Source organism: Callorhinus ursinus, unplaced genomic scaffold (genome assembly GCF_003265705.2).
Source record: "Callorhinus ursinus isolate GAN/ISIS: 27379988/994484 unplaced genomic scaffold, GSC_fseal_2.0 scaffold9, whole genome shotgun sequence".
In the NCBI taxonomy this organism is placed as follows: domain Eukaryota; kingdom Metazoa; phylum Chordata; class Mammalia; order Carnivora; family Otariidae; genus Callorhinus; species Callorhinus ursinus.
Window position 1 is genome coordinate 3,094,571 of NW_027397071.1, and position 13,942 is coordinate 3,108,512.

The 13,942-nt window shown below is 49.9% G+C and overlaps 1 protein-coding gene across 1 annotated transcript in view; it reads right to left on the reverse strand.

The window, feature by feature from the left end:
* Window positions 1-13,942, reverse strand: part of PTGFRN (prostaglandin F2 receptor inhibitor) — an 82,437-nt gene that overhangs the window by 22,032 nt on the left and 46,463 nt on the right. Inside the window, exon 5 of the mRNA XM_025872519.2 lies at window positions 1,454-1,879. Within this exon, the coding sequence (XP_025728304.2) occupies window positions 1,454-1,879 (426 nt within the window). The remainder of the gene's footprint in view (window positions 1-1,453; window positions 1,880-13,942) is intronic.

Below are 13,942 nucleotides of genomic sequence, written 5' to 3' on the forward strand. Positions count from 1 at the left end.
CCAGGAGTCCCGGGATCGAGTCCCGCATCGGGCTCCCTGCTCGGCGGGGAGTCTGCTTCTCCCTCTGACCCTCTTCCCTCTCGTGCTCTCTATCTCTCATTCTCTCTCTCTCAAATAAATAAATAAAATCTTTAAAAAATAAAAAAAATAAAAAAAATAAAAATTCCAATGCCTAGGGCGCCTGGGTGGCTCAGTCGGTTAAGCGTCCAACTCTTGGTTTCTGCTCAGGTCATGATCTCAGGGATAGAGCCCCACAGAGGGACCCACACTTGGCTGAAGTCTTCTGGAGATTCTCTCTCTCCCCCTCTGACCCTCTCCCCATTTGTGTGCATGCACTCACTCACTCTCATACATACATGCATACCCACATACACTCTTAAAAAGAAAAAATTCCAATGCCCAAGGCTGCATACACCCTCAGCCAACTAAGATAGGACCTCTGGTGGGACGCAGGCATCAGTGTTTTTTTAAAGCTCCTCAGGTAATCATGAGGTGCAGTCCAAGCGTGGGCCAGCGTTGTGTGTGGAAGAGAAGCTAGTGAGAAGTCAGTGAGAGTACTTGAGAGCACGGCTGTGAAACAAAAGTTAACCACTTCCCCAAGGGAACGAAGAGGACCCAGGAGTCCAATGAGGGGGGTGACACAAGCTGATGAACAGGCCCCACTGTATGAGGAGCGGGGGGAGAAAACACCTCCGCTCAGGAGACCCCAGGGCAAACAGCGGCCTCAGGGGTGGGGAGCGAGGTTGGTCGTGTTTAATGTGGGAAAGAGCAAGAAACATTCCAAGCTGAGCCTCAGGCAACAGGAGATTCCGCTGAGCTCCCAGAGGGCCCTGTTTGGGGCTGGGGACAGGGTTGGGGGGGATGGCGGCAGTCAATTGAGGCGTGTTAGGGGTGTGCGGTACTTCACATCCAGGGCACAAGGGGGACCTAGGAGGCCTGGGCTTCCTGTAGTGATGGACTTGACAAGTCCGACGTCCCAACGCAGACAGTGCCCCGAGCATCAGGAGGAGATGCAGCAAAGAAACTGTCACCCTCAAGTTCTTGTCAGCCCTCTCCAGAAACAATCTCTCTGAAGGGGTGACTGGCACCTCAGGAGCAGGTGCGAAAGTCCGGCCCCCACCCCCGTGCCCCCGGTTTGTGGCCCTGCATCCAGCAGGAACTCGCAGACGTGAGCACGCTCCCGAGGCCCAAGACCACCCAGCAGAGCAACAGCGTCAAGGGCTGTGGGCACCGACGAGCTACCACCCCCAAGTGCCAGCTCTCTCCCAGGGACTGAGCCTTCGCCAGCGTCAGCATCTTGAAGGGGTCCATGCTGTTTTTAGAGCAGTAGTCATTTGAGCTCGCATTTTTTTGGATTCCTAGCGGGGAGACCCGGCATATAAAACCGCGCAGTGCAACGACCTGGGCCAAAACAAAAACCCCAAACCTCAGTGAACAAGAATAAAGCGCCTACCTTCGGATGCCCAAAATATGGTGACGGGTTTGGAGAAGACATCCTTGCTCTTCACCCAGCTGTCGTTACGCTGTCTGGTCCACGCAGACACAACACAGTAATAATTGCCTCTGTCTTCCTCTGTAGTCCTTTGGATTCGGAAGCTGAACGTGTCCGTGTGCTCTTTAGAAAAAATAAAGTCTCCGTCCTGGGCGCGCTGCTTGCTCCGGTCTCCATACTTGAGCGTCCAGTCCCCGCTCATGACCGCCAGAAGCTCGCTGGCCACCACGTCGTCACTGCGCCGGTTCACCCTGTAGTACCAGGACACGGTGAAGCGGACACTGGCCTCCGAGCTCTTCATGTCCACTATCCGGCACTCCAGCTCTGTGAGGTCGTCGGAAAACTCAGGGACTTTTGAAGCATTCAGGTACACCTGGTAGTCTGGTTCTGAACGAGAGAGGGGCAAGGATTAAGAAAACAAAAAAAAATCAGACGGCTACATATTAAGAATGAGCCAAAGGAATGAGGAGTGCTACTCCTGTCCTGACAATCAAATGCCCAACCCACCAATTACAGTGATGGAAAGGAAAGTCTTCGCCCTGGATAGGAAGGATCTGGAAAGAGTCTGTTATGGCAAAACTCATACAATGCTGCATCACTATGGTCCCCAGGACATCTTCCAAGGCCAGAAGCCAACTGTCTGCAATCCGAGCCTGGACCTTTCCATAGGGTTGGGAGCTGCCGGCAGTGTCCCCGGGAGGTTAGTCCTCCGAGAAGGCTCTAAGATGGCTCGGGGCTCACACTCCACCAAGTTTTGCGTGGCGTGCCAAGCGGTGCCCACAGGCCTCCAAAGCCCCCGCTGGGGCTGCACGGGGAAACCCCATCCCAGAGTACATTCCAGCACTCGAGGCCAATCCCCACGGGGCCTGGTGTCCTGCCATCCCTGGCCAGGCCCCAAACGCAAGGCCCTCGGGTCATCATTCCCCCTGCCGATTCTCGTGCTCACTTTCCTGGTCCTCTGCCTTTTTCCACTCAATCTGTGTTCAGTGATCAATAAGCACCCAACCTCACACTCCCCAGATGACATTCTTTTCACGGCCACACGTAACTCTCCCACACGATTCTGCCAACCCTGAAGCCGGCTCCTGCGGATCCTGGCTCTAGGAAAGCCTGCTCCCTCAGGGCCACGCCCCCTCCCCTGCCCCTACAAACTCTGACGGGGGTGGGAGGAAAGCCAGCCCCCTCCTGGGGTCCCCTGCTGCTGTCACAGCCATCTTCGTCTTCACTTGTGTGGAAACCCCTTCTTCCTCTGACATTCACTGTGCTCGTTTCATCCATTTTTGGAACTCCATGTTTCTGTCTTCGCTGACCCCTAGAACTTCCTCCACGCTTGCCAAGAACTGATATGGGAACCTCTTTGTCGCCTTCCTCCCTCTGTCCTCACCCCCTTCCCCAGGTCATTCCCAATGACCTGAGGATCTCCAGTCCCCACACCATGTCACACCACTGTGGTCACCTACCAGCAGTGGTCTTCTCCTCTTGACCGCCCCGCAAACTTCCACTCCTTCTTCAGTGTAACCTCCTCTGGGTCCCCTCCCAGGCCCCCAGAGCGTGGCCCCCGTTCTCCATGCTCCCACAAGCCATGGAGGGGCACTTGGTCAGCAGCAGCCCCTCCCTGTTATTACGCCTTGCTGAAGGTCTCGTCCCCGAGCTCTAAACACACAGCCTTACAAGCTCAGGAGGCACCCAGCCAACGTTTACTGCCTGGCTTTTAGAGAAGGCTACATTCCTGCCTGGCTTTTAGAGAAGGCTACATTTCTGCCTGGCTTTTAGAGAAGGCTACATTTTTCTCTTGTGGCACGTGGCCTGCTAGGAGCACCCGAACTCTCCCTAAACAGAACTTTCCATCTGCCACCACTATCTTTATTCCCATCACCTCAATCAAACAGTTTAGTTTTATTCAACATTGCTTATATTTATGACTCACTCAGATTATAAACTGCTGAGGTCAAGGAACTGTTCTTTTGAGATTTACGCTTCTAATAAAACGTGTAACATCATGGCTTCCCTAAGAATGATTCAGTGGCCAGGAAAAGGAAAGAAGTCAAAATCCTGTCCCCTTCAAATGTCATCTTCACAAGCATTTAATTGCAATGAGGGTGGTCCCCACGGCACACACAGTTAAACCAACGGGCCCCGGCCGCCAACAGGAGCACACCGCGTTGTGAGGGGGACACTGTGCGGAGACACCGCGGGCTGCTAGAGCGTCACCCCCCGAGTTGTACAGCTCGGGGGCGTCCTGCCTCCTGGACGGAGGGCCAGCACCCCACACTGCCTCTGCAGTAGCACCGACTGTGGAGGAAATACCACCGAAATGCCTTTACGCCATCACGTGCATAAGACAAGGTGTCCCAAAGGACCCCACAGCCCAGGCTTCAGCCCCTTCCCTCCTGGCAGGCTCTGCCAGAGCAACGTAGCTGCAGCCAGGACACCCAGGTTCCCTTCACGTGGCAAGGACAGCCGCGGACTGGCTGGGCGCCGGGCAAGATGGCGCCCCTCCGTCAGGACCGGCCGGGAACGCCGCACCATCACGAGTGCTCGGGACACAGCGGCGGCCCGCCTCCTGTGTGGACCATGACACGGGGACCCTTCACGTGCTCCCACATTACCCTGAATGACAAACTGAGGCCGTGAAGAGCAGGGGTGAAGGGCCAGGAGTCTGCAGCCAGCCTGTTCGGATCCCGGCTCTGCCGTCGGCTTGCTGTGTACTTGGGCACATGCCTTCACCTCTCTGGGGCCTCACTTGTGAAAACAGAGGTAGTAACAGCAACTAGCTCACAACCTGGCTGTGAGGACGAAGAGTTCAAGTATACAGGGGCGCCCGGGTGGCTCAGTCAGTACAGCATGTGCCTCTTAATCTCGGGGTTGTAAGTTCGAGCCCCATGCTGGGTGTAGAGATGACTTAAAAATAAAGTATTTTTATTTATTTATTTTTTTAAAAGATTTTACTTATTTATTTGAGAGAGAGAGACAGCGAAGGAGAGAACACAAGCAGCGGGAGTGGGAGAGGGAGAAGCAGGCTTCCCGCCGAGCAAGGAGCCCAATGCGGGACTCAATCCCAGGACCCTGGGATCATGACCTGAGCCGAAGGCAGGCGCTTAACGACTGAGCCACCCAGGTGCCTCCAAAATAAATTTTTTAAAAGACTTAAAATATACGTGAAAGTGCTTAAACTAGTGCCTGGTACGTGTGCAAATGTATACATACACACACATATTCACAGATATATATACACACAGACGTACGTATTTGTGAACTATTCCCCGTCCAGAGCTTTGAAGAGTCAGTCATGTGCCCGTATAGCTCAAAAGTGGCAAATCTGAACCCAGGGCCATGTCCCTTCTATCACCTTTCAAGGACATCCGCACCTCACAGATGAGCCAAGCTCCCTGTCTTCTAAACTCCATTATTTTCTCACGACCACTGACTGGCTCGTGACCTGCAGCAACACAGAATGCTGTGACTGGCAATGACATGACTATGGTCCTGCCACCAGGGATCTGACACAGGAAGACCGCTCCCCACAGGCCGTCCCCTCAGCCTGGATGACCAGCACAGTCCAAATGGCCAGGAGGCAACCTGTTGGATTTCTCTTCTGTCTCATCAGTCACCAGCTCTTAAAAAGAAACCCTTTGGTCCTTTGGGGTTTACTTCCTTCCCTTGAGCAGTCCCCCAAAGTGGCACTGTGAAAATAAAGACTGTCCAAGTTAGCACGAAAGATGGTAGAGAAGCGGTGACATCAGTGGTCAGACCATGGGACACGTGGAAGAGGTAGGCAAAACTAGCTCCCGCCCCGACCACCTGAGCAGCCCTCTCCCTCTCCTCCTACACCCTGGCCTGGCCACCCCCAGGGCACACTCCTTGTTCCAGAACCCAGCTGCTCCCCTGGCTTCTTCCTTAGGCTCAGACCCTAACACGGGCACAGAGCAGGCTTCTAGGCATCTCAGTTTCATGCTTCCATGGCATCACCAGCACAGCACATCTGTACCCTAATCCCCTCACTCTCCACCTGCCTCTGCCAATGTGCACACGCATGCACACACACATACAAAGCATACATACACAAGCACATTCATACACACACTCATACATGTGTGCGTGCACATACAAGCACACATTCATACACAGGCACACTCGTTCGTGCATGCACACACGTGTGCAAGTATACATACACAAGCACACGTTCACACAGGCACACTCGTTCATGCATGCACACACATGTGCAAGCATACATACACAAGCACATTCATACACACTCATACATGCATGCGTGCACACACAAGCACACATTCATACACAGGCACACTCTTTCGTGCATGCACACACATGTGCAAGTATACATACACAAGCACACGTTCATACACAGGCACACTCGTTCATGCATGTACACACGTGTGCAAGCACACACACAAGCACACATTCACACAGTCACTTATTTGTGCATGCGCACACACGTGTGCAAGTATACATACACAAGCACATCCATACACACGTGTGCATGCACATACAAGCACACGTTCATACACAGGCACACTCGTTTGTGCATGCACACACATGTGCAAGTATACATACACAAGCACAATTCACACACAGGCACACTCATTCGTGCATGTGCGTGCACACACTCATATATCCATGTGCGCATGCATACACACACACACACACACACACACACACACACACACGGACTCAGCTGACTCCCACTCCAAACAGACACGGCCAACTCCTCCTAACTTCCCCCATTACGGTTCCTGCTGCCACACCCACCATTCACTCTCCTGGTCACCTCTGCTTGAATTGTGTGCCATCTCCGACTCTCCACTCTGAGGGTCCCCAACTCTCACACTGCCCCCATTCCAGGACTTGCACACAGTGGATGCTCTATAAATATTTGTGAACAAAAGTTGAAACCTCATGAACAGCATCCTCGTTCGGGCTCTCTCTGCTTCCAGCCAAGACGATTATGATAACCTCCCAACGAACCTCTAGGAAGACACAGTTATCTGCACAATAAACCTCCCGTGGCTTTTCTTCTCACTTCCTGAGTAAGAACACACTCCCCAGCCTGGCATGCAAGGTGCTCATCAGTGTGAGTCTAACCCATGTGTCCAGCCTCACCGCCTCCTGCCTTCCGATACATATTCTACACTCCACTGAGACCACACCTCTCACCATTCCCTAACCACCTCCTATGCTTCCAGGATTTGTCTCCCTTCCTGCTGTTCCCTCTGCCTCAGCACCTGGGACAGCTGCTCGGTTGGTTGCTGAACAGATGACTGAACAGACTCTCCCATTCTACTCCATCCTCCACCTCCAAGTGAGTCAGTTTAAACCCTATAGAACCAAACACAGAGAAAGGAGAATCTCTTCATTGACTGGTTGGTCTCATTCTCTGTTAAGACTAAATCTCAGGCCCCCAAAAGGGAGGACCTTAATGCAAAGGCATGGGTTCCTGGCTTGGGAACTCATAAGGCACAGGTTCCAGGGATTTAAAGGATGTTCAGAGGTCATCTGGACTACCCACCAGCCTTTCAGGTCCACTTTGGACTTACACTCCTGGAGAAGCTATGGCTCCACAATGTCACAATGGCAGGAGTGCCGGTGGGTTCTTCTTTAGTTTTTGTTTTAGTGCACGTGTAGACATTTTCCTTCATCGTTGTTCTACAATTTTAAACATTCTGTGCAGAAACGGCCTGTTCCTTGAAATCCATCATGCACGTACTTCTCCTATATAGCCTTTTCTACTTAACGGAGAATGCCTACTTTGAATTTACCTGTCATACCTCTACTTCATGTTCAACAAACCTTCACAGAGACCCCACCAGGTGGGTCCAGGCTTACTGCTTACTGCTCTCTAAGGATTTTATCTGAACGCTGCCTTGAACTTTGATTATTATTGTATATATGTCTTATGGACCTTCTGTAGGACTCTGCCCGGGGTCCGGGACCCCCTACCTCATTCATCTGTATGTGCTATGCCTGCAGTGCCTTGCACATAAAAGACATTAACACTCTTGCTGAATTGCAGTAAATTTAATATTTTGCATAAAAATGCTCATTTTTGGCATAAGCATTTCATCACTACTGATTACCGTTATATCCTGCTTGATCTCATCAAGAAATCAGCTAAGAATGCTATGGTGGTTATGTTTAAAAAATGCTTAACAGTTAAGGATGCATACTAAAGTACTTAATGTCAAAATGACATGTGTCTGGGGTATGCTTTAAATTCTTCCAGAAGAAGAAAAAGTGCATGTGTGCGTGTGTGTGTATGTTTGTGTGTGTGTCTGCAGGAGGGAGGAGAGATGAAATAAGATTAGCAGAATACTGGTAATTATTGAAGCTGGTGCTTCTTTCTACTTCTGTGTTAGTTTTTTTAAAATTTATATTCCAAAAAAAAAAAAACCTAACAAACAACCCACCCACATTGTAAGTAAGCCCTTTCACAGAATACTGAGGCCAGTCAAACCATGACATCATCACTTCTATTCTTAGAAATAAGGATCTGCTCCCTAATCTGGCTCCAGGATGCTGTCTGCTCATACACACACCATCTCCTAAAGCTAGGGCCTCCAACACTGCAACCCTCTCCCCACCCCCTGCCCAAAGAAAGACTTGTTTGTTTTTTTTTTTAAATACGGGTCATTAAACGCCCTTATTACAACTTTCAAAAACAGCGAAAAGCTGTCAGAATCCTTGGCTAATTTACTAAAGCAGATATTTTTAGCCTACTGTGTGCAGGGACCTGCACTGGAGGTTCTCACTTAGATTGCCTCCTTTTTCTCTCACAGTAATTCCGTAAGGGCGGTATTTCATCATCCCTGTTTGAGAATGACAATCACAGCAGCTGGCCCGGACTGAGGGCTTCCCGTATGTCGGGGGCCGTGCTGTACACTTTCCTTGCCTTCTCGCTTAAGCTTAACAACCTTATGACATAGGTACGATTTTCATGTACATTTCCTAAATGGAAAAAAAAACAAAAACAAAAACAAAGCAAAACAAAACCCAAAGCCCAGAGGAGTCAGGTTGGAAGCCGAAGGTCTTGCACGGTGCGTGTGAGCAGAATGACGGCCTGGCTCCCACCAGGACCAAACCGCACAACCTCCTTATATGCCTGGTTATTAATGCTTTCTCGAAGCCCACTCCGGCCCAGAAGGCAAGAGTGGTAATCACAGCCAAGGCACTGATCCCGAACTGTGTACAACAGGGCCCTGTTCTAATACCCGCTTTGAAGCTTCGTTAACTTGGGAGAGCTCATCAGAGGAGCAGGCTGCGTACCCAAGTTAGAAGAAACCAGGAGAAGGCGTGCCCTCGCCTCTGCTGAGGCTGGTTCTAGTCTCTTGAACTGGGCCGGTACTCCGGCGGCAGCTGAGCAAGTTGACTAATTGTCAGAGTTGCTACTCTCGTCATTTGTCTAACAATTAAATGTTCTCTCCCGTTTAAACAGACAAGGCTCTAAAAGCCTGTTGTTCGGGGGAGACGCTTTACCCCACATGAGCAGAACCTTTATTAGGAGGTTGTTTTCAGCACTAGCCATTCTGGAGGAAATAGCAGTATCATTTGGATGACCCTTGTGCAGTTTTTCTCTCTTCATCCTCACTCACTGCTCCCAGAAGAGGAAGAGTGAATTCCCAGGTTTGGGAGCAGGGTCAGGAAGGGGACTGGGTGTGGTCAGCCCAATCCCTTCTCCTTGCGAGCGGCTGCTTCCAGGACACACATCCCTAGTCCCTCCATGCCCTGAGACAGACCTGTATGTCTTAGTTAGATAAGCATTTGGTGCGGAAGAGTATGTTACATACTGACCTGCCTTCCCCAAACACCAGTATCATTATCACCACCCTGAGAATGAATAGAGACCTTGAGTGCCAGGCACTGTGCTAAGCACTTCATATGCATTCTCCCATGAAACCAAGGAAACCAAAGCAACACACCCAAGATAACATGCCTAGAACATGGTGGAGCAGGACCCCAGCACTTGCCCAGTGCTACCTTGCCTTCGGAGATAGCCGTGGGCAGAGAGCTGATAATAGCTGCAGACCTGAATCTGATCTCCTGTGGATGGCACAGGACTCTGAAGTCTCTACAAATACTGGGCAGATTAGCAGCTCCTTCTAAAGAAAAATAATTGCCTCCCTTGCTGGCACACTGCTGGAAGAGGGGACAGTCCTCTAGTGGGGAAGAGTGCCAATCAGGTTCTTAAGACTAAAACGCCCAACTCAGCTCTGCCTTCTACTCTTATAGCTGAAACCCGTGGAACGCCCCCCAGTTAACACCACAGAAGCCTGGTACTTTGGGCACAGAGCCCAACCATAAACTGATTAGTATCCAACTCGTGCCAAAGACTCATTTGAGACATCTGATCGCAGAGAGAGATGGCCTACTATGCAGACTAGCTAGCCACGCCCCCTTAGATTCTCTAGTTTTAGCCGTAGACTAAATTGGATCCACACAAAGCAACGTTTGTCCTCCACAGTCACTCAGCTTCTTACAGAAACTCCTTCACACACTTAAGATTTACACCCTCAGCTTTTATAGAGAGTGGATATGAGAAACATCCATTTTAACAATCACTCAGAGCCTTTCATAAAAGAACAGTTGAAAGCACTGTCCATTATGTTCTCCAATGCCCTTACATAAAAAAAGCGCATGATGAATTCAGTGCCAACAAAAAGTTTGGCTCTCCCGGGCTTCCTTCATCAGAGGTGAACTGTGCAATCACATTTCTCTTTGCCCCAACTCTTCAAAACTTCAGAGGCAAATTCAGCGCTCAAGTGCAGCTAACTAATGCATCCCAACCACCTTGCGATATCTATTCTTTGATTTGTTTTTACCCCTTTTGATCTTGATTTTATTTTTATGTCTCTTACTTTAAATTGGGCTTCATTTTGCAAGCCAACTGAAATCTTTTTTTTTTCCCCTCCTTCAAAAGTAGGACATAAATCCTAGTAAAAGAGGCTTTTTCTTACCCTCTACAAAATCATCACAGTCCTCCCAGCTGCTGCAAGTGCTCTTGGGCTAGCTGGACCCATGCACATCACTGCCCTGATCTCTGTCTAGTTAACGTGATGGAACATATGAGAAGACCCCAATTAGCTTCAACTCCCTCATCTGCTCTGTGTACCAACCCCAAGCAAATAAGGACAAGAATGGCCCAGCTTTGAGGACTCTAGGCTCTAGCGTTTCAGGAATAAAGCCGATTCCCAAAGCCAAAATGTTTTTACGTAAGATGGCAATACTTGGGGCAGACTTGACTTTGAGACATAATTTTCTAAGTCATTTTAAACATTTCTTTTGAAATAAAAGAAACAAGCATTCACACCAATTGGTAGATTCTATTTTCCAAAGATGTCTGCAGTAATGTTTCCCATCCCCCACGCCCTTTTGCCATGTGACCTTGCTACTCTCTCATTAAGAGATGGGGTCTCTTTCTCTGCCCCCCCTCGAACTTGGGCAGACACTGTAATGGCTCTGACCCATAGAAAACAGCTAAAGGAGGGGCACCTGGGTGGCTCAGTCAGTTAAGCGTCTACCTTCAGCTCAGGTCATGACTGCGGGGTCCTGGGATCGAGCCCCACATCGGGCTCCCTGCTTGGTGGGAAGCCTGCTTCTCCCTCTCCCACTCCCCCTGCCTGTGTTCCTGCTCTATCTGTCAAATAAATAAATAAAATCTTAAAAAAAAAAAAAGGCCAAAGATTCAAGCCCTGGGACAGCTTTCCACTGTGGAAGGCTGGGCACTTCCACTTCCTGCCTCTTGGAAGGCAGTCACCACCTAAGAAGTGTGACCGCCCCAAGCAAAGCATTTGGTAAGAAGCCAAAGCCATGTGGAAAGGGCCTGGATGAGACGCCACGTGGAGAGGGAGAGGGCCGGGGACACAGCGTCATGCACATGAGAAAGCCATCCGGAAGGGGGTCCCCAGCCCTACTCGTCCCAGCTGTCCCTGTGTACATGAGAGATGAACCCTGTTGAGTCCTTCCCTAAATCCTGACCGTCAAAATCATAAGCAAAATAAAAATCACAGTGGTTTTCAGATGGGAAAGAGGGGGAGTCCTTCAATCACAAGGGTATTGTGGGGGTCAGATATTTAACACATGCAAAGTCCTCAGCCCAGTGTACAGTAAGTGTTTGATAAACAGTAATTATTATTTTCAATCTATCAAGCAGCAAAACTAAAAGTTCTGGGTAACACCTGCACAGGAAACCAACTTTCTCAACAACTCTTTTGTGCCAACATCCCATAATCACATAACGTAAGACGATCTCCATAAACAGCGTCCTTGGCAGGTCACCTGTCTTCCTGTCTCTTCTGGACACTTCTCAGTCATCTCCAACAGGCCCCACGGTGCATGCGGTAAGGTATCCACATACATGTTGTGTATCTAGAGACAACTGTTAAGCATCAGGTCAGGCCCATCCAATCCTGGGCAGAATCCAGATTGGAGGTCCTGGAGAAAGGTCAGCTGCTGTACTCATGCCTGACTCACCTCCTGAACAAGTGTCCAAGCAGCTGTAACAGTGTGAGGCACAGGGAAGGAGGAGGAGATACAGGAGGAAGAAAGAAGAACACAAGCGGTTTTTCTACCACTTACACGCCCAGAAGGTTAACCCATGTGCAAATATCTCTGCATATTCTGTAAGTTGAACGTTACTGCTTTCTTTGCAATTCTTGTTTTCCTGTGCACGCGCCTGCACACCATCCAGGTTTATCTACCCATTCAGCCAATGTTTACCAAGTGCCCATCACGTGCAAAACGCCGCACAAGGTGCAGGTTCTGCGTCCCTTCCGTCGGTCAAGGTAAAGCACACTGCTGACTTTCATTGACGGAGTGCTGACACTCTGTAGGAAAACAAACAACTGGATCCTTGGGATCCTAATGGAGCCTTTCCCCACAATTTAGTCTCTTTATGTCTTCTCATTCTCTGGAGAACGGAGCCACCAACAAATCCCTTCTGGTGAAAAGAGCCCCATTCCCTCCCGGAGCAACCCTCCTGCTTTCTGACAGTCCCTGCGTCTCCCCGGGCGATGCCAGGATCAGTGCACCAGCACTTCAAAGAGGCCCTCACACTGGAGTGCAGGCAGCGCTTTCTAAAAAAAAAAAAAGAAAAAATCCACCAGAGCTCTGATTCTAAATTGGCAGGGGGAGGGAAGGGGGTACTGGGAGTCGGCGCTGGGATTTGACGGCACCACACAATGCACCGAGCATCAGAGCCGTGAGACAAATTCAGCCCCAGAGATGAAAAGTCTTCTTTCGGTGCTGACAACATCTGTTTTATTTTGAAGGTTGCTAAGGAGAGTTCTAGCTGGGCCAACATTGTTCCAGTTCAGTACTTCATAGCGAGACTCTCGCACAGGGTTCAGACGGCAAGAATAAAAGCTCGCCAGATAAACCCTGCTCCTTTTACTGTGCAGATATCAAAGAATCACTTTGCTACCAGGGATGATTAACACCCTGCCTGGGCTCACTCGGAATTGGCCCGTACCTTCTGCTCACTCTCTTATTCCTCCTCTTCTCCCTGCCCCCTCTGTCCCCACTTGCCAACTCCCCCTCTCTGCCAAATAAAGGCTCATTAGGAAGAAACAGACAGCGAATGTGCCACTAACCCAGGAGTATTTGATGCAGAGATGAGGAAGAGCGAAGTGTGACATGAGGGTCACGGTGGGAGGATGCTCAGCATCAGATGATGGAGGAAATGATTTCCTGGCCTTTAAAGATCTGGTTTACCTACTAACGTCAGAGTGTTGCCAAATGCCCGCATTGGGGCTCAGAAGACCCATGGGACAGCAAAGAGATCAAGCTCAAAACAGAAGAGTCTGACTAGTAGGTCCAGCTCCACCTCTGTAATGGCGGAGGTGGGAGGCGAAGCACCCCATCCTCCACTTGCCCCTATTCTGCTTAAGCTATTCTAAGATGGTAACAGGAATTAGAAAAGTCAGGCCTGAAGGGCAAGCATTTAGGAAAACAAGGGCCAGGGAAGATGCAAATGAAAGAAAGGCACAACAATTTCACATACACGCCAAGCTGTTATAAAGTGAGGGCCATGGCAGCCAACAGCTGAGAGCTACTCTGCTCCTCCAGCTGGGTGAAAGAGCCCACCAGGACAGCCCGGGGAGCCAGGAAGGCCCTTCCATTTAACTGGTATCTGCAAATAAAATCATGTTGGAATTCCAGGGCATTTAGGGAAAAAAAAAAAAAAACAACACCCAAAGCACCACATTCCATTAAGTGAAGGAATTCTCTCTTTCTGTTCTGGGCTTTAGGAAAGCACCAGCTCCTGCCGGAGAGCACCTCAGAGTCTAGGAAAGGAAAGGAAGAATGGCCAGTGTTCTCACTCCAACGAAGATCCATTTCAAAGAGCCATTTAGCAGGGCCCACCCTGCAAATCTTGACAACAAAAGGAAACTCTATCCTCTCCAATGAGGGCCTTGAGACAACTGAGGCCCCATTATCTAA